General features: G+C 46.1%; 1 protein-coding gene across 1 annotated transcript in view; it reads right to left on the bottom strand.

Moving 5' to 3' along the window:
- TTC9 (tetratricopeptide repeat domain 9) overlaps positions 1 to 8,108 on the bottom strand; it is a 29,315-nt gene extending 21,207 nt beyond the window's left edge. Inside the window, exon 1 of the mRNA XM_069784255.1 lies at positions 7,584 to 8,108. Coding sequence (XP_069640356.1) covers positions 7,584 to 7,959 — 376 coding nt within the window. The 5' untranslated portion in view covers positions 7,960 to 8,108. The remainder of the gene's footprint in view (positions 1 to 7,583) is intronic.
- Positions 8,109 to 27,732: the final 19,624 nt, after the last annotated feature.

Genomic DNA, 27,732 nt, shown 5'->3' with positions numbered 1-27,732 from the left:
ATATACCGCAGGCAAAATCAGCTCAGAGGAATCGGGTGCAACCAGGTGCTGTGGGGCACAGGATGAGAACAAAAAGGGGATGAGAGGACCTTGTTGGCAGAACAGAGATGGGGGAAGCCCAGGAAGGGACAAAACTTTGTCCGGGAGGTCTAACCTAGCTGCGTTACAACTGGGAGAGCTAGTAGAGGAATTCAAAGGGTAAAGGCACGGACTGTGTAAGCAGCCCTGACTCCTGAGCTGAGAAACATGATGGGAGAACTGGGTACACAGGACAAAGCCAAGGAGAAGCAGATGGTGCTATCCAGCCTATGAGCCTCAGGGCAATGGCACGTCAAGAATTTTGGAGAGCAGGGAGAATGGAGTGGATTTTGAAGTAAAGATCATGACATTAGCTATTGCCGATGGATAGTAACAGATGAGCTCTGGCATGTCAAGCTATGACAGCTAAAGATCATTGCTCCCAGCTGTCGCTTCTGCCATGGGTTATCACAGAGAGAAAACGTGATTTTGTCCAATTCGTTTCCATGAGTTGTCTTAGTATTGTTTCTAGAGGTGTCCTGAACTCCGAATGGCTATACTGAGACAGACTTGTCTACTCCAACCCACCTCCAGTGGTTGCCATTCGCAGCTGCCTAGGCAAGAGCATAAGAACAGAGCAAGCCACAGTGTCCCGCTACCACCTCCCAGCCTCACGCAAGTGAGCATGCCCCAGCTGGAGTTACCTTCAGCAATTCCAGCAAAGCTTCCAGAAACCGCGCTGACTCTACAACCTTTGTTAAAGAGAACAGAATAGTAATGCTCCACGCCACCCCATGAAGATTCACCTGCATTCATCGATCAATGTCCTAAGCTTACCGTTTCCCATCCAAGATGCAGTGCAGGAATGAACAAAAGGAGACAGATTCCTCAGCAGCCATTAGTAACAACTTTCTAGTTAATGATAGTTAATATTGACTCTTTTTCAAAGCATTTTTAACCCTCAGTGTTAGTCACTGGTATGGTCGCCTGAGTAAGCTGAAAACAAGGTTAATAAACAGTTGTTCCTTCTGTATCAGTTTCTCATCCGTGAAGTGAGAGAACAAAGAAGAAAAAAAAATAGCCGATAAATTTTCTCAAAACTTCATGATGTATTTTCTCCCTTTCTTCATCTTGTTTCCTCAGTTTCACAGTCTTTTGTATGTTATTTTCTGTGAGATGGCACAATGTCAAGAAGAAACTGGGACCTGGCAATTTAGACCTCCCCTTCTATTTATACTGTTTACTTTTACCGTTCTTTTCCTCACAGCAGCTCCTTTATCAGGTGTGCATTAGATCTCATCCTAAAATCCTAATGTGAAAATTTCTGATGACCCTCCATTCTTGGAGCATCAGTTACACTGCTCAGAGGACACTCTGGGGATGTGCTGCTGAACTGATAAGCAGTTCTAGGAGAAAGGGTGGAGAAACAGGTCTGGAGTTGGGTTAGAAATTTCTGGGTCCGAGCTGAAGTGAACAGAAAGAAAAGAAAGATGCTCCACCTGCTGAACCATGTAGAGGTGGCCTAGCTCCCAGAAAAGGAGGTAACCATGGAGCTCACGGGTGTATTTAGCAATAGACTGGGAACCAGCTTTCATTTTGACACTAGCTTTTATTGAACCAGCTGAACCATCTTCAGCACACATTGATGGAAACCTGTGGAGGTGTAAGAGGCTGTGACTCATTGTGGGACTTTTGCTGGAGGAACTCTAGGACGGCATTTCAGAAGAAGATGGAGTAAAGCTGGCAGGATGTGCTACTACAGAACTCTCAGAAAACATACCAGCGTTCTCAAGGTGGAGAACAACCAGTACTCTTCAGGTAAACAAATTAACCACTGCTCTGTTCTTGAAGAAGCTTTGTGATTTTTGATACCTCCTGCTTCATCTCCCATGGTAAGCTGTAGCTAGAGGTGGATGGATCTCGGCTCGCCAAGACTGCAGCTCCTCTGGGCAGTCTGGCCAGGGGATCTGTACCTTCTCAGTACTCTGCTTCAGACAAATGGTGACAAGGTCACCTGGGACAGGCTTCTCCTCGTGCAAAGGGAATTTAACATGTGGTAGACGTGGCTGCAAAAAAACCCCACCAGAGCCTGAAGTTTTTAAAAGTCTTGGGAAGAATAGCGACATATGTAGAGGAAAATGCATCTCCTGCCTCAGCAAGAGAGATGCTGTCAGACATGTATCACTTAAACCAAGTTTGGTGGCAGCTCGCCATCCTTTCTCTTCCTCCCTCCCGCCCCCCCGGCATCTGGATGTATTTCCATCCCATCCTCTCAATGCACAAGAAACTCCCTGAACAGGGAGGATTTCGTTCTCCAAAATAAAAGGGAACAGGTAAATACTGAGTATTTCTAAAGAGTAATTCACAGCAATGGCTTCAAACCCCACTTCTTTCTTAAATACATGTCAGGGTTTGGGCTTATCACTAAAAAACCACACATAGTCATCTGTGTTTATTGTCTGCTGCAGTTGCACCTACCTGGCGCAGTAATTGCATCAGGCCTGTGAAACAAGGTATCCCCATGCACTCTGGCTGGGTAGATCTATCTAAACCAAGAGTGTGAGGAAAGTCGCCCCTCCATCAGTGAAAGTGCAGACCACATCCTGCTCTGTTTGCTGTTGTCTCTCTTTCCCATTGCATGGCCTCCTTACAGAGGGTGGTTTTTGTTGATGCAGCAGATAAAAAAACCCTTCACATCAAGCAACAATCCAAGACTGCTTTAACACCCACAGCACCATGTGTCCTGGTAGAGTCTGTACTTGTTAACGGCTATATACTGGGATGGGATTTTAGCAGAGACTCCTGGTGAGGAGTTCTAGTGGGTGGTCAGCGGAGACAAGTTTTACCAGCTTTTCTCACGTTTAGTTATATTTTTACTTGGATTAAGTATTATAAGTATTCTTATTTGGATTTCTCAGTGGGACTACTCACCAAAGTCTGCGCAACTGGTGACGGCTGGAAGTAGTACCTACAGCCCAGCCTAGAGCCCGCGGGTGCTAGGGGGTTCCTGCGCTGCTGGAAGTGCCGTTTTTGTGGGACTGTCGCTGTGACCTTTGCAGTCGTGAATGGTACCAGTGACAAGTTTCTGCCAGCCTAGGAGGCCAAACCTCATTAACCAGGCTGAGATGTATCTTGGATTGCTACGTTTTGTAATATACTGCCAAGACTCCTATAGTAAACTAAACATACCTGAATGGGGATATAAACACATTACATTTAATTTACATTCATGTAATGAACAAAGCCTTCCAGTACTCCCAAGAGGTCATAAATGCAGATGGATAAACTGAGGTCTGAAGAATGGAAAGATTTGGTGAAGATACCACAACTAGTTAGTGCAGGGAGGGAGGATTAGAAACCCAGATCCCCCAGTGCCAGTCCTCATCCCCAGTTCTCTCCCTGGTTCCGTTTCTCCTGCCAGGATTAGCTCTAGCATTTCTGCACGCTTAGGAAAACCAGCAAAGGTTTGCTTATCGCACTGCAACATTCCCTCACCAGAAAAGCTTAAAACTATGCTTACCCTTAGCATTTTGCTCCTTTGGAATGACTAGGACTTGTTTCTCTCTGCAGAGCAGACATAGTCCTTTTGACCCTGTAAACTTTTAGGCAGTAATGCTGGAATAAAATAATCATTGCATTTAATGAGAGTAATGGTTGCATCTGTAGTAGGTAAATGATCCCTACTTGCATGCAGTACATAAAGCATTTAAGCTTCTTCTAGATCAAAGATGCTATACTGTAGGAGTGGAAAGGAGACTCAGACCTGAGGGATATTTGGCCAGTTTGCTTTTCCGCAGGCATTCTTCATACGTTCCTCTTTTTTTAAAAAGAACACAAACCACTGACTTGGAGGAAACTCAGCTGAACGCACCGTCAGGATGAGATTGTGGTCCCTGTTCTTTATTTTTCAATAGGGCTAAGAGAGGCAAAAAGAGGTCAAGTGACTTCCTCAAGGTCAGAGACTGTCAGTGAGTCATAAAGAAGGGACTGTTTGCCTTACAGCCCTGCATTCATTCCGCAAGGCTCTATGCTGCTGGTAGGCTTTTTCTTTGCCTAGCCTAGCAATTTCTGGGAGCCTCGACCATGCTGCTGCTCTCGCCTCTGGTGACATTTATCAGACAGACTTATGGTAAAAGGAAGGGGTATCGGCAGGCCCGTGTAAGAACGCGGCAGTGCTGGATTTTGCAGATGTGAGGGGGGGGGTCCCTTGAAGGCAAAACTCTGGGAGCTTAAACTGAAGCCCAGATAGTAGCTTAGTGAAAGAAATGTGAGCAGCACTGCCAATGGCAAGCAGTGAAAATCCTAGGCCGATTTAAAATATTAAAAAAAAAAAAATCACAAGAATTTAAAAGCCAGTAGATTTGGGATCCTTTGAAATGGGCTAAATAGTTTAGGTTGTGGGGGTGCCACATGGCTCCACAACAGGGGACCTTAGAAAACCCACTGAATATTGTGGGGGTCCCGTTAAATACAAGAGCTGCCCACCCCACCTCACGGTGTAAGAATTGCCTGTTGAAGGTGCTCTACAAAAGAAGCAGAGCTAAACAAGAATCTGTGTGCACATTTGTGCCTAAATTTACATTCTGCAAGGCAACAGAGGCACAGACAACAGTTTAGTGTTTGCCCACATGTTCTTACTCATGTAATCAGTCAGATTAAAAAAACCCCAACAACCAACGCCAGCCTTCACCCATGAGATTGTCCCAAATCCCCTTTGGCTGTATGTTTCGCACCTACTTGTTTGGCTAAGTGCATATTTACCCCTAGTTGATGCTCTCCTCTGACTGGTACGCTGCATCTAAACAAGTAATTATTTGTGTGTGTGCATCTATATTTGTGATGCAAAACACCTCTGACAGGTGGATGTGTGGTGGCCACATGAAAAATGACAGCGCAAAAGCAAGGTGGGCTTCTTAAATGCTAAGCTTAAAGAGTAAGCGGAGGTGCTAAAAGAACTTGATAATAAGGACACTCAGATGACAGCTGCTAATGCTACCGGGTATACATCAGAGCTAAGTGAAAAACTGCTTTCTCTAGAATTGACATATACTGCTGTTATGGTTTCTGCACTATGCAGATTTATTTATTTTGAAAACAATTCTAGGCACTCATTCAGTGCTCAGGAACAAAACTCTCTGCATCTCCTCCCCTCCCCACGTCAAATAACACTGACTTCAACTCTAACAGCATGCGCTGGTGCCTCTGCTAGAGCCCACTGTGTAAAGAAATTGGTGGCTTCTGCTGCACCACGCTTAGAAAATAATGTCCCACTGCTGCACCTCTTGAAGTTGCTATTAGAACAGTATACTAATTATTATGACAGTTCTGGGGAAACTCCCTCCCCCCTCTTCCCTTCTCTTCAGACACAAATTCACAGATCCTCCTGCTAGAATGGGAGTTCTGGGACTGGGTGAGGAGTAGCAACACTGCAATTCCAGTTTAACTGCACACTCCCCTCCCCAACATGTGGGGCACTTCTTCAAAATTGCTTGCAGGCAGCCCAGCAGACACACATGAAGCTACGCATTTCCGAGGCAAATGCTGTTCTCTGCTCTGTGCGTGCCATCTACTGAAAACGTGTGACAACCGTCTGTGCAAAATGACAGCTTGACCTGCTGTGAGGTTATCCCAGGAAAAGCACTGCTTGCAGCTCCAGGGTTAATTATACTCATCTCCTCTTGTGTTCACACTGGTTAAATTTAGAAAAAAAAAATCTGTTCAAATCTAGGTTAAAGATGGAGCATGTTTCTCACACTGTCTGATTGCTACTGCTGACAAGATCAAATACAAGCAACAGTGAAAAAAATTCCCCGCACAAACGCGAAACGGTAAATAAATGAGCTGGACAATGACCATTAAGCAGGACAACTCCGTCAGCAGGAGCGGACACATTTCTAGCAAGTGGAACCTGTGTACTCAGCAGAAAGTGCCACAGAAGCAAATCCCATCCCTCCCTCCCACTTCATTTACCTTCTACCTACCACGTCTCATTGGTATTTAGCAGAGATATTGCCTGCAAGTACTTTTTCAATTCCAGGAACTCGCCAAGCTATATTGTTCGGAGTATTACGGGCTCTTTGTATAACCCCGCCAATCTAAATGATCCTTGCCAAATACAATGGATTTTAATAAACCTGTGAACAGAAATTTGGAGAGAGGCATAATTACGGCTGTGCAATTATGGTATCACTCTGGAATCTCACCTGCCTCTCCCTCCATGCTATTTCAACAGGCTTTTGAAGTAAGAGTATTTGAAAACGTGATGCAAGGGGGCTAAATTGTGCCCCCCATTGCATCCCAAAAGGCATGCTGAGTATAACAGATTGGCATGGATTAAGACAAGAGAAGATGCTGGCTTGGCGTTTCAAACCATTTGCTTTATTCTGCATCTTTTTTAGCACCAGACAACAGGAAACAAAGCTAACCAATGCTGTCTAGGAAGCCAAAAGCCGAGCGATGGTGACAGCTGACACACTAATGTCCTGATTTTCGCCATTTTTTCCCCCCAAGGATATGAAGGGTAATGAGTGACCTTTCATCCTTGTGGAAGACAGCAGAGCTTTATTAACGTTGTCACTTTGCGCACCTTGTCCAGGTTACGAGCGCTCTCTTCTCGGTACGTACCTAGGCACAAGTTTTTGTTTTAGGGATGCTTTCAGGCTTGGAAAGAAAGAATCCATGCGCTGCTAGGGACCAAAAATTACCCAAGCAAGAACTGCAGGATGGGAGGTTAAGCTCCCTGAAGTCAACAGGAGTTCCGTCTCTGTAAGGACTTCAGAATCAGACTACAAAGTAGTTAAACCTCCCACCCCTCCCCTCCATCTTCCTGCAGCACTTCTTCTAAACAGATGGCAGAGAGCAAAGGGAGGGATGGTCAACCATCTACTGACCACAGCGGTGACTGGCAGCTAGCGAAAAGCCAGTCTTGCGTTTGCTTTCAACTTTCACTGCTACGAGGCCAAAGAATTCTTTTTATATCTAGTACTATTCGGAGCCATTGCAGCGGCGCCCAAACCCTTCCCCTTCCTTACATCAAATGTGGTAGAAGGAGTCTCGTCTCTCTCCGTAATACCGCTAATTACCGGCGCCAGAGCGGGAGCCGCGGTGAGGGGGCTGAAGGACATCTCGGGCCGAGGGAAGAGCGCAGCGTGCGATCTCGGCCGGCTCCCCAGCCGCAATTTCTGCAAGTCCGAGCCTCCCACGTACGCCCCGCTGCCTCGTCACCTGTCTCCCGGGGGAAGAGGGCGCGGGGATTAACCAGCGGCGGCCGGAGCAGCCGCCGGGGCCGGGCAGGGCAGGGCAGGGCCGGGGGGGGCCGCAGGCGAGAGCGGCCTGGCCGGCCGCCCCCTCCCCAGCGCTGCCGGAGGCGGCCGGGCACCGGGCCGGGCACCGGCAGCCCTTCTGTGCCGAACGCGAGACCAGAACCAGCAATGGAAGACGACGGAAGGAAAGGGCGATGAAACGGGCAGAGAAGGGAGGCAGCGCTGCTTCGCGGAGGGGAAGGGAGGTGTGCGCGGCCGAGGTTTTGGGACCCCCCCCCCCCGCCGCCCCGCGGCCCCGCTGACCTGCCAGGCTGTTGTAGCAGTCCACCTCGATGGCCTCCACCGCCTGCCGCTGCTCCTCGCTGAGCCCGCCGGCGGCGGCGGCGGCGGCGGCGGGAGGGCGCTGCCCGGCCGGCTCCTGGCTCAGCAGCAGCAGCAGCGCCTTCAGCTCCAGCAGGGCGCGGTGGTACTTGCCGATGGCCTCCCGGAATTTCTTGTCCTTGTAGCACTGCGCCCCTTCGCTCTTGAAATCCAGCGCCCGCCCGATGAGCTCGCCCGGCTCCGCGCTGCCCGCCGCCGCCGCCGCCCGCGGCTGGGCTCCCCCCGCGGGGCCGTGCCCATCGCCCGCCCCGCGGCCGCCGGCGTTCAGCTTCCCCGCCGCCGGGCTGGCCCTCTCCATGGCCGCGGCGCCGCCGCCGCCGCCGCCGCCGCCCGGCTGCCGCGCCGCCCTACGCGGGCGATGCCGCGGCGCCCCCCGCCGCCGCCGCCGCCGCCGCGCTGCCGGCCTTGCCCCCGCGCCGCTCCCCGGCTCCGCCGCTCGCTCCCATCCTCCGGCGGCCGCCGCTCCTCCTCCCCCGCCCCGCAGCCCGCGGGGCGCCCGCCTCCGCCCGCCCCCGCCACCAGCCGCCCGCCGCGGGCACCGCCGCCCCCCCCAGCACCGCCGCGACCCCCACAGAGACCCCCCCACACACACCGCTCTCCCTGCCGCCGCCGGTGGGCGAGCCCCTTCGCCTCCGGCGCCTTAGGGTCTGGTGTCCCGGTCCGTGGGCTGGGACCCCGCGGCCTCCCTTCCCCTCCTCGCCCCAGTTTCCCTTCTCCCTCGCCTCTCCCGGACCCCACCGGCGGCCGTCCACCGCCTACACCCACTCGCGGTCCCTCAGGGGGTGTCGGGGTGCAGACGAGCGCCGGGCGAAGGGGCCTGCTGTGCCCTCCGCACCGGGGCAGCGAAACCAAGGGCCCGGCAACTGCCCCCGCACCAGAACCTCGGGGGCTTGGACTTTCCTGAACCCCGTTCTCCCACGTGCTGCTGAAAAATGGGTCGACGCCTCGCCCGTGCCGGGAAGGTTTCCCGGTTTGGGGGTATCGGCGGGGAGCGGGTCTGCTCGTGCAGACGGACGGCAGAAGAACCACTCTCAGCACCAGGCTTGGCTGTTGTTCCGCCGAACACCGTGTCTGCACTGTGTGTTAGAGCAGTTTGGTGTATTTGGGGTGCATTGTTGTGGCAAGATGTTTTGTGGGTCGTACCTCGGGCTTAAAAATGAGAGGATGGATGAAAATATAGTGTTGGGTTTTTTTCTCAGTAATGTATTGGGAGGCGTCTTTTCATTAGCCGGGTAACTTCTACATGGTAAAGCTGCAGCTGTGGTACGAGGTGTTCAAGCTTCCCTCTGCAACCAGGAGGACATTTTAAAATGGAGTCTGAAGTTTCTCTCTGAGGTATGTCCAGCCTCGTGTGATGGCATGTGGTGGTGCAGCGCTGGGCAAACTGGGATAGCCGTGCAGCACAGCTCCATGTAAAAGTATTAATGCAGGTCTGGAACTGGTGCCTGGATAATTCCTCGTTAGCAGGGCTAATAAGTTGGGCTTTATGCATCGGTAATGTGAGTCTGCTGCTGCTGGGTTTCTGGACCTTGCCGAGGTTGTGGTCACAGTGTGGTACAGTCATACACCTACTCACTTGCATCCAAGAGCCAGAGCCTCAAGGAGAAGCAAATAGCATTATGCTTGTGCTAAAAGTATAATTTTGAAAGTACTTGCGTGAGAGAAATTACAGCTAAGGTATTCAGCAATGATTACATGATTTCAAGTGCTTTGATTTCCAGGTGCCCTACAAGACACATCTTCAGGAAATCTTACTTTATGAAAATGAATGGTCAGCATTTTCAGGTACCTCGAGCCAAGAATAAGATCAGTTACAAATCTTGCTCAAAGTACGCGTGATGTAGAATCAGGAAATCCTGGGGGGCGGGGGCGGTGGTGGTAGGTATTAGTCTCAGTAGTTGGCGTGGATTTGATGTGTGGAACCTAAAAATTAAGGAAGGAAAATTCCTGCTGGGTCATTTTTTAATCTATCTGCTAGTCATACCGCACAAAGTAAGTTTAAGTAACTTCAGTGGTTTTGTCGTACCGTGATTGATTGCTCTTCAGGAGAATTCACAAGGACAATGTATGTCTCTTGTGCTGGAACGCTGACTTTGCCAGAGGAAAGGAGATTGCCACAGAGGTCTAGTTCCTCAGATCTGAGCAGCTGCAGAAGCAATCGAAGAAGGCCCTGGTGTCTTGAAGGGTGGTGCAGCAAAGTGACATTGGGACTTGATGTTGCTTCCCTCTTCGGGAGTTTGCCTGAGCCCATGGACATGCGTGGTATGGGGGGCACCGAGACATAGGTGACTTTTTCTTCTCCCCCCCCCCCCGCCATGCATTAGCCTTAAGGGAGTTTTTGAGATTTCTTCCTTTGGTTACTGGTCAACAGCGGATGCCTGAAACAAGCTATGTAAAGCTGAAGTTTTCTTATAGAAGAGTCTGGCAGTGGTCACTGCCAATACGGGTGCAGATGTGGTCAGAAAAGGTCACAAAAGATTGACAAAACTGGGTGCTCCTTGCATTATGAACTATACTGAATATATCAAACTGTGCCTTAGTCCCGAATGTTGCCTAAGCACCCAAATGAGTTTTCCATCTTGTAGTTCTTCCAGAAATGTCCAAGCTCTCTTCCTGACAGATTGCTGGTGAATATGAAGAGGAATGTCACAACTGAGTAAATCCCGAAATAGACGATAACAGAAGTGTCTAAATGATTGGTGTTTGTTGGCCAACTTAGACTCTGTGTTGATACCAAACAGTATCCCTCAGCTGAGAGCTGGATCTCTCAGCCAGAGAATTTAAAGCTGCCGTAAGATTTGTGCAGGATGACTGGCAAAGGTCAGTTTAGTCCGTCGTCTCCTTCCTCCTAGAGAGGAGCTAAGTAATGTCTTGGCTGCACTAAAATATTTAGGAAACATCACAGCATCAGTCATAGGGTCACCACATTGACAGTTCTTGTAAGGGACTGCTTTTGTTTGTTTCTTTTTTGAGGGGAACGTGGTGATTGAGGAAAAACACAAGAAGCTATCACCTTTCCAAGTCAGACAAGATTTGTACTTGAGAGATACCTCACATTTCATTTAACATATGACGTGATGTCCAGACCTAGATTTCGGCTGCCTGGGGCCCACTAGACTCCCAGTACAGCCTTGCAAATGGTCAGCACCTCTAATGATACCCAGCTTGAAAACCTGACAGGAACCTGAGAGCATCAGAAAGAGTAGGCTTATATATTATATAGATACACTGGACTGTGAAATAAGGGGTACATTCAGATAAAATGAAGCCAGTTTGCAGTCATTATCTGTATGCCGTGAGATGAGGTCATGGTATTGGTCAGTATTAGCTGTCATGCCTGTCTTTTATCCAACAGTGAGGTTTTTTGTCCGTAGAAGCAGAGCGTGCTTATCTGTCTCATTCTGTAATAGATGGGGCATGCCTGTCTGTCTGGATGCCCCTAGGTGCCGTGTCTAAAACTGCCTGGGTGTGCCTGTCTCTCCTCCTCCACGCTGAGACTTCCTTAGCACGTTCCAAAAGCGTACGTTTGCATTGCTCTCTTATTATTATTATTGATGATGACGCAGTGGTCACATGCTTCGTAGGGATATTTTAGGATCTGTGACTCACTAAACCATAATTTCCTGCTCACAGCTTACCTGAAGAAAATTGTCTTTGTGGGGTCCTGTTCATGGTTGGGAGATGTGTTCTTGGGTGAAACTGTAAATATTGAGAAAGATACTGGACACATATCTGTGAGATCTTCAGACCTTCCTCTAGCTGTGGTTGTTTCTGTCTGCCCAATAGGATGATTAATTTACAGGCAGGTGTAGGACAGATTGTTCACATTTCAGGACAGTGCTATAAGGAAAGTAGAAAGGCTTCTGAGAGCTAAGGAGGCTGGGCACCTGGGCTCTGGTGATGCATTTTTCTAGCTGGATGTGAATTTGCTGTAGCATTTATGGTGTTGGGTGAGATTTTTATAAACTGAAACTTTAAGGGCTACTATGATGTCTCAAGTCTATATCTACATTCAAAACCAGATACCAATTTGGAAAGCAGTATAGCCTGTAAGGCCTCAGTCCAGTTCTCCTTGTGCATTCATCGGCGTTGATGGGACTGTTGGCCACGTGAGAATTTTTTCATCAAGTCCTTCATGAATAATTATAGGGGCAAACCGCAAGCCTCACCCCTTTCTGAATGGGCCAAAACCAGGCTGTGATGAAAATGGTGTCAAGCCCTTGTGAACGGGAGAAGAGATCCCTCACTGCCTCCGTTCAGCTGCAGAATTCCCAAGCTGCAGCGAGCTTCCAGCATACACAGCTGCTGCTGCTACAGTCTGTCACCAGCTTAGTCAATCAACCATTATTTATTTCCAAATCATATGTAAAGCTTTGCACCGTGGCCTTTTGTCCATGCACAGGGAAAAGAAGAGACAGAAATTCTGAAAGACCTGGGAAAACAAAAGCAGAGAAGCCTCTGAAATCCTTTGCTTGGGAGATTGTCTTATGTAGTTATATCAAAGGAAGAGAGGAAAGGGAAATAAAATCATATGAAACAAAAGGTTGCCACCTTGGTACAAATTCCTTTGATCTCTCCATATCATTTCTTGCAGTCAATAATTCCTTTTAGCACAAGAGATCCTTTGTCTGCAAGTATTCATCAAATGGAACACACTTCACTTAAAGTGTACTGTGCATGTGTTTTCTTCCACGGTTTGGGTTGTGTGATTGGTCAGTTGATCCTGCTGGGCTCTTTGGTGCTTGCTGATTGCCTGGTTAATCAGGACTGCAATGAATTTCCCAGGAATAGCATACAGTCAAGGAAGAATAGTCAACGGAAATGTTTGCGGGCACATAAGAGTGCCTCTGTGACCAGCCATTCCTTGGACGTGTATGAGCAGCATCTTTGTCACAGAAATGTTTGCTGATAAAGAATATTAAGAGGTAGATGGTTAAACAGAAGAGCTGTTCAAAATTAAAATGACTGTTCCGAATTCTGTTTTTAACAAACTGGATTCTTTCTTTCTTTTTCATAAAGACGATAACACATTGCAGACTATGAGGCTTAGCCATGGAGACTAAAGGACCCTGGATGGGCCAAATCAAAACCATTTATCATCATCCCAGTGTTTCTTTTTTGCACTTTAATTAAAAACGAGTACTCTGACTTGCAGAACGGTTGCACTGAAAGGGAATGGTGCCAACAAAGTTTGAGAAACACTTCTAATCTCTTAAAATCAGTTGTTGACAGCCTATCTGCAGGCTGCAGCTATAATCTCTCAAGTGAACCCCAGTGTTCTGGGAAAGCCCTTGCACATCACTCAGGGTGGACTGAAGAGCAGCAAGGTTGATTCCTCTGTTGTGTGTGAAATGTGTAGATTTGGAAAAAAACCTAACCACATGTCTCTTATCAGGCAGATATTGAGAATTGCAAAGTAGGCACTCCTGTATCTTTCAGCCCTCATTTTTCCTCTCTCTCATCTACCAGCATCCAAGGCTGTCCTAATTCTGAAGGCACATCTATGCCAGGGGAAGGAGCGTGGTGTGAGTTTTTTGAGTTAGCGGTGACCTAGATCTGACTTGAGAACAATGCTTTTACTGCGACCCTGAGGAAGCAGACCCTCGCTCCATCGTCCCAGTTACTACTGCCCCGGGGAGACCTGCAGAACTGCTTAATGCTATGCCATGACGGTATGGGCTGGAGTTACTGGGCATCAGCTGCTCCACCACAACTGGCAGGGTGCCTGCTCTGACCCTTCCTGAAGGTGAAGACACTCGTTCCTGTCACGCTGAAAGGCTGCATATTGTGCAGCATTAGTGGGGAGTAAGAGACTGCACAGAAGCAGTTACTGCAGGGCTGCTCGTGTCTGGCATGCTCTTGCTGCCCAGGTAAATGGCAAGTAGTTCAAGAGTAGTAAAGATCATTTAACTCCAAGAGGTGGACCAGGTGTCACTTGGCGTTCAGATCCGTGCAGGAGTGTGGAGTAAGTCAGTCACTTGGGTTTGAGTCTAATCACACAGTGTGTGAGTGTAACTGGAAATGGAATTACTGAACAACATAAAAAGAATCCTAAAATGCACTGACTCCCCATGAATCTTGAATTGTGGGCACTCAGAAGAGAAACGCCGTCTGGTGACCACCAGCAGTAAAGCCTGCTTAGTTTATCTGTCCACGTCAGGGCTGTTACCTAGTCTTTACGTCATGCTTGCACCTTCAGGATCAAACAGTGATTGCAACGGCACCCAGGATAAGTGCATATTTGTCATTACTTGCCCATTACCTACGTAACTAACACCAGCACCCCTGGGTTGAACTCACACATAATGGCTGTAAATCTCATCCAGCTGAATTCTTCCATGGTAACATATAGACAGACATAAATGTGCCTGTAACTACCCCTAAGCTTGAAAAAAAGTCTCTCTCTCAGTTTTGTGGCTCAATCTCTGTTTATGAGATTAAAAATGAAGCGTGGGAGCAAATGGGGACGCTTGTGCTTCTAATTGCTTGCTTTGTGTGACAGCCAGATAGTGCGAGGCACAGCTATTCCCAACCCTTCTTACAGCTGAACTGCAAGAGGAAAACTGTGAGCACTAATTTTACAGAGCAAGCAGACCTGCTAGAGAAGCGGCTGCCTTTTTAATATCTGTTCCAGTGACGTGTGAAGGAGTTAAGATCTCACAACAAGCAGAGCTGTCTGGAAAGTTCCTAATTTGGCGACATGTTTGAAACCCAGGGCTTCCGTGAACTGTCGCACACGTGGCATCCATTTTTATTGTCTTATGTCACGGGGCAGTCTTCGCTAAGGCGAAGATTCGATGCCTACCAACTTTGTCGTGCCTGATGGGTACCAAACCCTGGCCTCTGGGACGGTGCTTGCTGTGCTAGACGTGTCTGACAGGGCTGATGTCAAACGGAAAGTGTCTACTGCTTTCCTGTCTGGTCTCAAAAGTCCCTGCAAGTTGTCGATGGTGATCAGATGAGTGGCCTCCAAGGAGAAACAGGCTATTTCAGGAAGTGTGGCTGATGATGCAGTAAATGGTACTCTCCCCTAAGAGAGTACTTAGCCACTCCGTCGGCAGACTGGCAGGCCCTGCAGCTCACTTAGATACGCTATCTTTGGAGGAGAGGTGAGATGAAGGTGGTGTATGTTCCTGACCTTTAATACGCTTGTGCTGTTATTGAGTTTGAAGTGTAAGCTGGAGGGCCTAGGTCAAATTTCAGTGTAAATGCATTCGCACTTGCTTTTCCAGTTGGACATAATTATTCTGCTTGCTTTTTTCTCTCTCCTAACATGCTGAGGGTGCTGCAGTGCGCAGCTAAGCAGATGGCTCACTTCATCCTAGAGACAGATCCATGACTGAGCATGGGGATTCTTGTATCTAAAGAAGGGCTTGAGTGAAACCACTTGAGTGAAAGCTGCAGTGGAAATTGGAGATCTTTAACGTTATTTACCACATGTATGGGTGATCTGCCCACAAGAAAGCAGAAAAAGGGAAAAAAGCTCTGAAAGAGGAACACTTCTTGCTGCGTCCCCAACATTCATAATCCTGCAACTTGTGGGGTTTTCCTGAGGACATGCAATCCCAGATTTGCTAGAAACAAATTTGTGAGGTCTGGTGAGTGCAAAGCCCCAGGCAGCATGGTCACAGGCTTACCATCTGTGCGCGATCCTAGTAGTGTCAGGCCTGCAGTTCACACGTAAGGTTCTCGGCTTTCTTCTTTTGTTGCAAAAATGGTTCTGTTCCCCATCCAGGCAGATTTCCAGGCCAGACCTCATCTCCCAGGACACTGCAGTGATGGAAGGTAGCCAGTACAGTGTGGTAGCAGTATAACTCTGTGTATACTGGGAGCTTAAGTGAACCTTAAGTGAGGAAACATCATTGCTTCATCCTGCAAAGAGAAGAGAAATTCTAATGGCCCTTGATCTATGAAAGCCTTTCAAACTCATTTAGAGGGGCCATGTGATATTGCAAATATAAAGTCCCAAGTGTGGACACATAGAGATTAGCACTATCACTATTTAATGGAAGCTCACTGAGGATTTCACTGCAGAAAATGTATTTATTGGTTCCTGCAACACACAGTTGTCACATTGTTATACTCTTTGAAAAGGTATTTCTTTCCCCATAAGGTGTTGTACACAGCTTATATTAACAAGATTGCACTGAGGAGAGTCCAAAGAGCAGTCTTTATGGCCCTACTTGTCTGCACACAGCTGTCACAATAATTTCTTAGCCCTGAGCAGAAGTGTCCTGGCACCTCATGAGAGGAAGGCTTCCTGCTGTTGAGGACGTTCTGGCTACTTTCTTGGCATTTGAGTTTTCTCTAATGTTTTGAGATTTTTTTCCTTATTGCTGCCTGTCTTGGGCCTTTTCTGTGCCTTTTCTATAATTTCCTAATTCACTTCTGCATTTTGTGTGACAGTGAAATGTTCCGTGGCCTGGTGGCTTGGCTCCCAAACATCACTGACAGGCAGTATGTGAAGACTTTTGATGAAACTTCCTTGGTGAATGTAAAAATGCATGTCCTGCATACGTATACACGTATGTGTACTTACACACACAGGAATTAAGAGTCCTCAGCTAAATCAGCAGCAATGGGAATACAATCCAAAGGCTTTGGTTCTTAAAGTAAACAGTTGCCATTATAAAATATCATCTTCAGCATTACTCTCATGCAGCTCTATTTGGGATATTTCTAAATTAGGTCATCTAAACTGTGGGCGAGCTGTAACATGGGTCAGTTTTGCTCTGGAGGCACTATCTTGTACAAATTGTGTCCCTGAGGTAATATAAGGTTAAGTAAGTGACATAAAGTTTGATGCTTTGTATATGACTGTTAGGGCAATATAAAATACATTTCATCAGAATACACCAGGTAAAAAAAGGTAGGTTCAATGCAGTGTTTCCAAATTTCTCAAAAAAGAGAGCCAGTGCAAGCTGTATTCATGATCTTCTTTCCCTACCCTGCACTTGCCTTAGAGGATCAGTGTATGAAAATCATTACAAAACATAGCACATGTTGTCAGAGAACTATGGAAAATTGCTGCTTTGAGCAATTAAAGGTGGAAATTCCTTTGTCTTGGACAGCAGCTATGAGCTTCCTGTCTTGATACATCAATAATGTGTTTCCTTCTTTGTAATGTCTTATTTTAAAACTTTAGTGTATATGATAGGTAGTATTTACTAAAAACAGAGATGTAGTAGTCCGGTTTAATGTTGGAAGTGGAGGCTGGAAGTAATTTTTTACTCCAGTCCAATGTTTCTGTAAAATACTGCATGGTTTCAAGGCAGATAGCAGTTAAATACTAGCTAGGGAAAGGGGAAAATATATTTCTAGCAGGGATTTGAAAAATGGAGAATCAGCGGTCTGGAGAGCATCAGATAGATGCTCCAGAGAAGGAGCTGAACAGGAGCTTTGAAATCAGGAGTACTGAGAATATGAAAGAACAAAGACAGAGTGGAAAGAGAGGAAGATGAACTAAAAGTCATGGATGTCATGGGTGAGGAAGAAAATGGAAAATACTACAATAAAAACAGTACCTTTGCACTTCAGTGAGGAAGCAATGGATGTTAAAAGATGGAGCTGATGCAATTTCTTGAAAGAGAGCTGATGGCTGGAACACCTGTACAAATCAGGAGTTCTACAGCAGGGACAAACAGAGCCCACAGCAGCACAGGACTGAGGAAGCAAAGCTAAATGTCAGTGTCAGTGAAAAATCCATGTTGAGGCATGAACAGGCAAAATGTGCAAAACCCTTTTATCTGTCATCACCCTACAGGTAGCATTTGGTATCCAGATGACTGTTTTCTGGAGAGGGCAATTTAATCCTAAATTAATTTAAAAAATGGCCAGCCTTTTTTTAGTAATCCCTGTGACAGGAATAGCAAGCAGAATTTGTCTGAGCCCTGACTCACTGTTTTCTTCGGACAAAACTGTGAAGTGACATGCATTGATTGTTTTCCAGATTGTACCAGAGGTGGACGGTAGTCAAGACACCAAAGGCATGGATGTCTACAAATAAAAAAGGAGATACTATTCCCAAATGAGTAACCAAACTTACTGAGATGGGCACAGTGGAGAAAGGTGGTTAAGGAAAAACTCATTTTCTAAACAGGGACAAAAAGTTGGAGGGGCTTGATCTGGTCCAGCTAAGGTCAGTAAGACACCCCTTCTACAAAAATGGGCTAGCAAAATCCCTGTTGCATAAATTCAGAGGTCTGTGCATATACCAGTGAAGTACGTGGGCATTTGGGACAGACTTTCCGAGGACCTGTCTGCAAACCTGCCATATCTACAGTAGATAACAGACTTTGCAGGTCTCTAGGGTTTTCTCATGCCAAGGTCAGGTGCAGTGTATGAGGAATTCATCTCAAACCAGGCTTTTCTTGCCCTCCTTATTCTCATAATTTGTATTAACCAAGTCCACACTGACTGAACAGAAAGAAAATGGACACTTTTCCTCTAAAAAGAAAATATCTGTATTAGTATAGATTTATGAAATTACTCATTGACCATGCCTCTGTTTGCTTCTCTGATTGCATCTCCCATCAACTACCCACTGACTTCAGTATCCAGATTTCATTTAACTCTTAGTCCATTGGATTTCAATTAAGGATGGCTTGCTCGTGAGGATCAGCCTAGAAAAATCTCTCGCTGGGCTGTTGCCTTCCTTTATGGAGTTGCACAATTATTTGACTGCTTTCATTACAGTGCTAGGCTTAGAAATACCAGTACTGAAAAATGCAGAGCAGTTAGAAGAATAAGCTGTGCTTGACCTTATTAGCAAGATTGCTCATTCTGTATTGGGAGGCTTTAGGGGAATTGGTGGGAATCGGGCCAGTGTGCTGGGAGTAATGGGGTATGTTGCAATTGTCCTTGTGTCGTTTACTTGCTAACCCATTTAGTATTTGGTTTAGTTTATTGATTATTCTTTTTTCTTTGTGTTTACGGGTGCTTCCTACAGTAACTCCTATATATATATCTTACATTACTAAATGTGAAGGGCTCTGCGTAAGCCACACAGTTTACTCAAATTATTTGTAGGTGATGCCCTCTGTAGTTGGGTACCCATGAGAACAGGAGACACTGCCACAAACCCATCAGCTGCTAACACAGAATGGGTGAGCACACGCTCATGAGCAGCACAGAGCTCTCGAAGCTGCTGATTTCAGAGACTGACCCCTGCTGCATGCCAGGGCATTAACCTTTGGGACTGTGAACCAGGACAGGTTACAGGGGCCCGACGTTAAATTCCAACCTCTTAGCAAAAAGTCCAGCCTCTTAGCAACACCTTTGTGCACCTCAGCTGAATTACCTTCCCACCTCTCTCCCCCGAGTCTCTCCCCCCTCTCCCCAGGACCCAGTCCCTCTGAGATGTCCCGCAGCATCACTTGCTCTGGTGAGGCTTCTCGGCTCCATCCCTTCCAGGGGCTTGGGGATTAGGGCCAGCAGCAGTGTACCTATGAAGCCACCTTATAACATATGATGTGTCTTTAGCATTTTCCTAATGAATGAGGGAATGAAGAGATGACAGGCACGGGCACAATACTCAGAAACTTGCTTCTGAATATTTACCATATGCATTAAGAGTGCTTTAAAATTGGGATGGTGCTGAAATGAGGTATTTGAGCTGCATTAAGGATATGGGAATTTATATAATCACTTAGTGTCATGCTCATGTTACAAATCAGATCATTGTGTAACACACAGTCTCCTATAGATTGAAAGCAAGCAGGTCACTTTTATGTCGCAGCAAATTATTTTATGAAAAAGTTGATTCGTGTAGACAGACTGGATAAGCAGCAACATCTTTGCAGTTTCACTGATGATTTTTTTCTTCTGTTTGAGAGGTGATATTCTGACATACCCTTGCACCCATAAATCCAGTGTTTATCTGCTCAACTGACTGAGGTCTCAGGGTTACAGAAATAAGAAACACAGCTCCTAAGAAGAACTGGGTTCTGGATGTCATTGAGACAAGCTGTTGCACTGAAAATTGGTATGGGAGATGCCACAGTTACAATCTGGAAAACAAACACTGTATATAGTCACTGCCACTCCATCAGCAGTGAAATGCAGTCAGGCTTCAGAAACATAGTATTCACAAGTGGGAAAGTCAATGTCTCCTGACCTGAAGGGCCTGAGGTCTTTGGGGTGAAACCCAAGGATTTACAACATTTAATATATTCTGTATTTTTCCCGTAGACAGGTTGAAAGAGATTGTAAAATGTACTGATAAATATGATAAATAATTACTATAAAACATAGGTAGACATATGAATTTTAGCAAGTGAGACTCATACAGAGAGAGAAATGTGTGATGAATATAGCTTTCCATGTCCACTTTTGTAAATGTTCAAGGACGGACGAGACATTTGATCTGCCATAAGAGCCACTGTGGATGAGAATGTAGAAAACCCATGAGCAATACAAAAATTCAGGCTACAGCTTCTGTATCCTTGATACTCACCTGAGATACAGCTTGAAATGATCAGTTATTCTGCCCAGATTGGAGTCCAAGGTTTCGTCTCAAAGGCTAGTAAGTCATAAGCCATAAAATATTCCTTTCTGCCCACTTTTCCATTTTAGGAAGGAACAACCACAGTGAGTTGCATAGATGGATAATGTGGATGGAAAAGATACTCCAGTCAACCTGGAGCTTAAGTCTGAAGGATATTGCTTTTGCCACAGCTCTGATAGTGGATTTACAATGGCAAGGAAACTTGTTTTAACCCAACCTTCCTTAAGTCGAAATCTTGTTATAACTTGGAATAAAAAAAAATTTAAGATGATTGAGAGATTTGGTAAAGCAGCAGAGGCTAAACAAGGGTTATCTTGGGGCTGGGTGAACAAGACCGTCTAGCTTGGTAAGGCTCACGGTGTCCTTTTTCAGTACGGAGCCCAGGCTGATGATGTAAGGGCATTTTCTGCTGGGCGGAAATGCAATTTCTTACAGATGCAATTTTTTACAGATGCAGTGCTCTATATGTGAATGAAACACTTTGCTGCTAATTTGTCCCACACTGGGGAAGCCTGTCCTGGAGAAACAGCACCATTGATGGAGGGTGCTCATTGCCCTGCCTTAGCTTTTCTTCCCTCAGACAAGAGTCTACGCTTCATGGCACTGAATCAAGCTATGAAGGTCAGTCATGTGGTGTATTGCTGATGGTAAATGTTAATTTTTGACCGATTTGTAGCACATGTAGCTTGTCTGTATTCATCTCCTGATGTTCCTATAATCATTATTTATCACTGGATCATGATAGCTTCTGAGTCCCAGTGGAGCCCCACTGTGCTAAGTCCTATAGAAACACATGCCTGGCTTTGCTGTTTTGGCTTCACTCCAGTAGATCAGCTATATTCGTGTATCTCCTGCCTTGCTATTGTGATTTTTTCCTGTTCAACAAAGAGGCATATTTAAAACACTGGGGAGAGGGGAGTGTGGGGAATGATCAAATAAGATCTTTTGCTTGTTAATCCGTCAGTGTCCTTGCTCCACTATCCATTGCACTGATAGAAAAACATGACTAGTTCTTTGCTGGATGTGCAACTATCCCAACATATTCTGTAAGTCGCCACATACCTAGTGACTTCAGTATGATCTGCAAAGCAGAGAGGTGCTGTGATGCTTTCAATTGTACAGATGAAGCTCTGGTATCCATGCAGGTTTGGAGCACATGCTGAATCTCTGTGATGTTAGCTTAATTAATTAAACCTACTCTTTCCTATTGAAGTCTGGTGTAAAATACTCACAACTGGCCCACTCTTGGCTGATATGGTCAAGAGAATATCCCCAGATGGAGGTTTCTCTCATGTGCAGAATGGACTGGACAGTGTCCTCCTGCTAAGCTAGATTGTTTCCAGCTTTGTACATTGTAAGGGCAGGGTCACAAGTATAGCCTCTTTTAAGTTTCTGTAAAGTGCCATAGCAAGACTAACCTCAGTCTCTGATGATGGACAGTGCAGCATCAGCATGGTGGGCTGATATTGTTCTGATACCCAAGGGATCAACCTTGCTTCTTTGGGACCATACTGAAGCCAAAGGTGAGATATTCTGTATTTGGGGAGGAAAATCCATCATTTTTCAACTCAGCCTGTGATAGGAATTTTGCTACTCCTGCAGGAGAAGGGATGGATGCTCCTGAGAATGGGATTCCTCTGCAAACTGCAGTCCAGAGCTATTTCAGCCGACTTATGCCCCTGTATTAGTTCCCAGAGCCCGTGCTGAGCACTGATTCACTAGTAGTTTCCTACCCCATAGAGGACCTTGTAGCTTAGAGGCTATAGGGCAACAAGGTGAAGCCTATAGCGACGCTCTCTGCAGCAGCTTCTGAATGGGAAGGAAGAGGAACCTGTACCTTCTCAGCCACATTTGCAGTGACCGAGTAAATCCCCTCTCTGAAAATACCTTGTGCAGACTAAGCAGGCAAAAGCCCCATGTAGCTGTTGAGCTGAAAGGCACCCTTAAACTCATGCCACCTCTGCCAAACTGGAACTTTCCTCTCTCCAGAACAGTGTCCAATTACCTCGCAAATAACCTTTGATAATGCAGTATTACCCGGCAGAGACGGAACATTTTGCTATAGCTCATTTTTCGCAGGCTCAGCAAATGGGCCAAGTTCCCCACCTTAGCTTAGCTCAGTCGTTAGCGTTAATTCACTCTCTCTCTGGACCCGGGGATGAGCAGCCCTGGCTATGCAGAGATAGCTAGCCTGGGGTTAATGCTTGGGTGACTTGTCTGCCTTCAACGTTGCGTAGCGTGGAGGCACAGATGAAGAAGGAACACAGCAGTCAGGATGGAAATACTGTTTTTTTATCAGTACCTGTTGGGGGGAACACATAAAATTCCTCAGAAGGAAGCAGAGGTGTTAGGGTTACCAGGCAACCAACACCAGTAAAAAATACTGTGCAAGGAGAGCAGGGAAGAAGGGATCCAATCAAGGACCTGCCTGGCCAATTAGGTGCCTGAGACTGTCATGAAGTGAGCACACTAAGATTTCATAGTAGGTGAGGAAATCTGTTCTAGGTAGACAGAAGGTGCAGGAAAAAAAATGTATGTGACTAAATGGACAAAGCAGAGATGAAAATTCTTCACTGAAATGAAAAAAACCCCACCTTTATTTTAAGCATTATAAGGCCTGGGGTTGTTCAAGCAGAGAGATTTTTAGGGGTTTCATTCACGTTCTGCCACCAATGCTGCTTGTTGGCTTTTACAGCTCGCTCCAATCTTGAAACACTGAAATCAAGCATTTCTTTTCAGTTCCTGATCTGGTCAGCCTGTCCACATTTTGCATCCTCCCACTGGGTAGCACGTGGCTCACTGCCAAACCAAAGCCCTGTTTTTTAACAGAAAATACAGTAAACCAGGAAAGCAAATCCTGATTTTGTTCATCAGACTAGAGAGACTCTTTAGTTTATTAAAACATTTCAGATCAGCCAAGTGCCTGATGAAGGGCGTAGAAATCAAGGGCTTTGCAATTTGGCCATATTAGGGTTTATAACACTGTGAGAGACGGAAAGAGTTAATGTCTCAAACATTGTGGTGGGGCAAGTTCTGCTTAAAGACAAACCCTGCACAGCAAGGAACCCAGGTGAAAAGCCCATCAGCTCAGACACCAGCAACAGGAGGGGGAGGACGTGCTGGAGGGTGCACAGCTCCCTGTTCTGATAAGCTGTTCTGATACAAAGATCAAACAATGGCCACTTCTGCAGGGAAGAAGTTACTCCCCAAACGACCCCCAAGCCCAAAGGCTCACAAACTGCTCATTAGCCTAATGAGTTCGGGTGCCCACCCAAAGGAAGGGCAAGGATGATAAAAGGACACAAACTGAAGCCCCAGGTGCACGAGCCCACTGAACGGGACCCCTCGGCTGACTGGACCAATGCTGGTCCCAGGAGTGGTGAAATCTTTCTCTCCTCCTTTTTCTCTCTCTGTCTTGTTCTCTCTTTCCTTTTCCATAATCCCTACACCTCATCCCTTTAAGACATAAAACCGTTGACCAAGTCTGGGACTAAGAGCGGATCCAGCTGCCCCTGGGCCCTTCTCTGAGGAGGAGTCTGGAAATCGAGGGGGTCCGCTCTGAACCTCGTGACTCAACGGGAGGGATCTCCTTCTTCCCTGAGTTGCAGTATATGGTTACCACGGGTTACACAGTTTACAGAAGTAGTCTTATGCCAATTCCTGTTGTGAGAAACCCTGCCACCTACTACCACGTCTTGCCAGTTCAGTTTGCTTCTGTCATGAATAAAATCTCTACCTGATTGTTTGGTGTCGTTTCACCTTAATTTAGCCCGAGGGAATTTCAAATTAAACACGACTCCCTGGTTTGTCCAGTCCGGGTCGTGACAAACCCACAGTAACATGATGGCATTCAAAGCTTACTGGGAGGTATTCTACAACCGCCAAGTCTGTGGTGCGGTCCAGAGACTGGGATTATTAGATTATTAGGCATGTGCAATACAAAGGATGCACGGGGAGGCGATTGCTTTGCTTTTCTTCCCTTCCCTCTCCTGGGCAAGCCTTGGCTGCCGGCGGTCACTGCCTCCTCGTTGGCAACGAGCGGGGCCGGGGCTCTGCTCCCTCATCTGCCCTGTGAAACGGGTTGGAATTAAAACACCCGTTGACTCCCAATCCAGCAAACAAACGCGGACAGGTAGAGCCGTGCGGGATGGAGGCCGTGCTCCAGGGTTACCTGAGAGCCCGAACTCGGTCTGTGTCTGACCCGTGCGGCTCTCGGGACACGGGGCAGCTTCTGCTTCTCCCACCAGTCCCCTCTGGGTGATCCAACATCTCCAGATTGGACTCGTTGCATCCTTCTGCATCGTGGGCTTTTGTGTTGATAATGCCATTGCAGCAGCAGAGATGCTAAGATCTGAGATGCCTGCAGAAACGCAAAAGCCAGCAGCCGGAGTTCCGTGTGGTTTTAATACGTGATTATGCGCGAGGTGCCATAGCTGGTGCTTCCTTGCTTGGGAGCTCATTTCCCCTCCTGCCTGCAGTTGTTAGCAGCCATGTGGCATCCTGACATTTTGTCTTTATTCACTTCTTGAGGGATAGCCTTTTGGGTTTTATTGGGAGATGAATTGTTTTCTGGAAGCTTTTACATTGTTAGCAAGGTTTCATCTTTTTTTTCCCCATCTCTTTGAACAGGTGACTCTAATAAAGCATGATGAGGTGTATTAAAATGCTCTGAGGATGCCAGGAGCGTCGCTCTTCTCGCTGTCCCCCAGCTTCTCTGCTCTTTGCAGCCCAGAGCTGAGAGCAACGAGGGGGGACCCAGTTCTGAAAAGGGCACCAGCTGCAGCCATCATTGCAGCCACTTTAGTTAGATGTTCCCCCTGGCATTTTTCCAGGAGAAAAAAAGAGCGCACAAGCCTGGCTATTTTTTTCTGTAGTCAATGCATGTGATTAGCAGTATTTATAAAAACTGTGCAGAAAACAGCATCTCAGGAAAAGGAAAAGTACAGGCAGATGCACTGAACGAAAAGAGAAATTAACAGACTTTGAAGTCAGCAAAAGTGCCTGATTAAGGATTTAAAAACCAGAATTTTGCAATTTGGCCGTGCTATGGGTTTCTAAAGCATGATTCAACGATGGCTTTTGAGGCCTATGGGAAGCTATTCTGTAAATGACTGCACGTGTAATGCCATCTGAAGATACTGGTAACGTTGTCATTGTTTTCAGGGTGGAAAGAAGGAAACTTCACAAGCAAAAATGTTAAAACAAAATAAGGGGGATGAACTCATAGTAGCCCCCTCAAACCTTCCCTTTCCCCCTTTAAAATTTTGTGATTTCAGCATTTTCCTTGCATTGCCCGTAATTTTCTAACACTGGTTTGTTCATTTTTGGATGTCTTTCTCCCAAACCAGAAGATAAGCATTTAAAAGAATATTTTCCCATTCCTATTTACTATAAACCCAGTAGCAAATCGCTCATTTCGTAAGTAATTCAAGCCCAGCAATTTTGCATTAGCATAGAAATTTAAATCTTCCTTGTGCTTCACTGCAGAACTAGATTTGCTCAGAACACGGAATGGGACTTGGAGCTTTTTGCTACTAATCTGTGAGTTCAAACGCAGGTTGGCAGAACGCAAAGCACTGTGATGATCTCCTTGTTCAGCAGCCTCTGGTATGCTTTGGAAACTGCCCAGAGTATGATGATAAGGATACATACGCAACACTTTTCACCTGATGGCGTATAGCTAGTTAATTTGTTCTGTCTCTGTGGACTGCTAGCGATGTGCACAAAGATGGGTTTCCTTCCATTTGTAGATGTAGTCCTCTGAATTTAGCTGTGTTTATTTGAGACTATAAAGGGAGTCCTTGGTGGTGGTGTCCCCACTGTACCCAGAACATGATCAGAGTGATCAGCGCTACCAGTCCTGTATCCACTGGAGATAACGAACATTGTAAATTAGGGGCAGTCTCTTTTGGTATATATGTGTGTAGTGCCTCGCAGAGGGGGCCTAGTAGGATGAGATTCCTCATTAGCTCTGATCAGAGAAACACATAAAAATAATCCCACTGGGGGGAGGGTGATGCTAAATGGCATCCAAACACCGGGGCATGAAAAGGTGCCAGTTTTTTATCTAAGTATTTTATGCATTTTTAAAACACACAAATGGAATGCATCTGTCTAAATATTCATTGCTTAAGGTGCCTTTCTTTGACATTAAAAGCAGTGTGCATAAATTCCTCATTTTACCTGATAGCTTTCATTTGCTCTCCATCTGTAATCCACACCTCCTGCTAACAAGGACAGACTGGCAATACTCATTAGGACTGTCCCTTTAGAGGAAGCCGACTGAAAAAGCCCTAGACTTTTATGCTGCAGTAGAAGGTGAAAATGTTACCGGATAAACAATTCTCTCCAGAAGCGCTTTGGCTAGTCTCACCATGTAATTGAAGTTTTATTGTAAAACATCAAACCCCATTATTTTCCATCTAGGAGTCTTTGCTTTTCAGCCCCTCACTCATCCGAAGACATACTTGCTGAGCAGAGGTGCAGAGTCAGCAGGAAAGATGGACAACATGAATAATTAAAATGGAGGTTGAGTTCCCATTTGCTACTGAAGAGAAATGGTTTGCACAAAAATAGAATGAGACAGGGCGTCAGAGATGCTCCAGAAGGGTGGCTGTTATGTCTGTTGGCATTTCTGTTCTCCAGGAGGATTGTTCATGAGAGGGATATTTAAATATTGGGTTTAGAATGGCAACCTATCATAATATTATTGGGAAACACTCTACTGCAGATAACGTTAGAGAGATCTGTTTGGCAAAGGTAGAAACTGCTAACGAGTAGCAGTTAGCTAATGAGCGGGGATCTGCAGTGTGCACACATGGGAATTACCCGGTGGAAAAGTATACTACACCGAGAATTACCTCAGTACCAGAGACAAGCACTCAAAAATAAGAAAATTGAAAAATTAAGGTTAGGTTTGATTTTTAATGTAGTTGTGCCATTACAGACTATCAAGTGCCATGTTTTCATAGCTTTCTTCTGTATTCAGTGTTGAGGATGGACAGTGCTCATCTGTTCAGTACTTTGTTTTCTTCCACTGTTCAATCTTTTTTACTTATTTTTTTGCACATTAAGCGAATCCTTTTTTGAAGAGGGGATTATTAATTTCCTCATGACAGTAAGCACCCCAGCATCATTATATTTTTGCAGACATTATTAAATTTATTTTCATAAATCGCTCCGAACTAAGGGACCTGTTATCACCCCCCTTTTAGAGATGCAGCCTTGAGGCACAGAGATTACAAAAATCTTATCTTGGGTGCTTAAACTGAGAGAGATTTCAGACAACTTGACTTCTCAGAGTGCAGAGAATTATAAAACACACAAAGCATGACCACCGTAACTTTACTTGCGGCAAGGGCTCAGCGCATCTATAAATCGGATCCCTGGTGTCGGTCTCCAACAAACGAGGAACCAAAATCACTAGACAACTGTGAAATGTTAGGTTGAAAAAAACTTCATTAATATAATGTAGGACTATATCACTGGCAAGAATAGAGTCCAGTTCTCCAAAGCAGCATTCTTCTGCCTTAACTATTTGATCTTGTCACTTTCTGTAACCTTCAC

The sequence above is a fragment of the Haliaeetus albicilla genome, chromosome 5 (assembly GCF_947461875.1).
Source record: "Haliaeetus albicilla chromosome 5, bHalAlb1.1, whole genome shotgun sequence".
NCBI classification, from domain to species: Eukaryota; Metazoa; Chordata; class Aves; order Accipitriformes; family Accipitridae; genus Haliaeetus; species Haliaeetus albicilla.
Note: the sequence above shows the minus strand (reverse complement) of the source record. Positions and strands in the feature narration are given on the sequence as shown.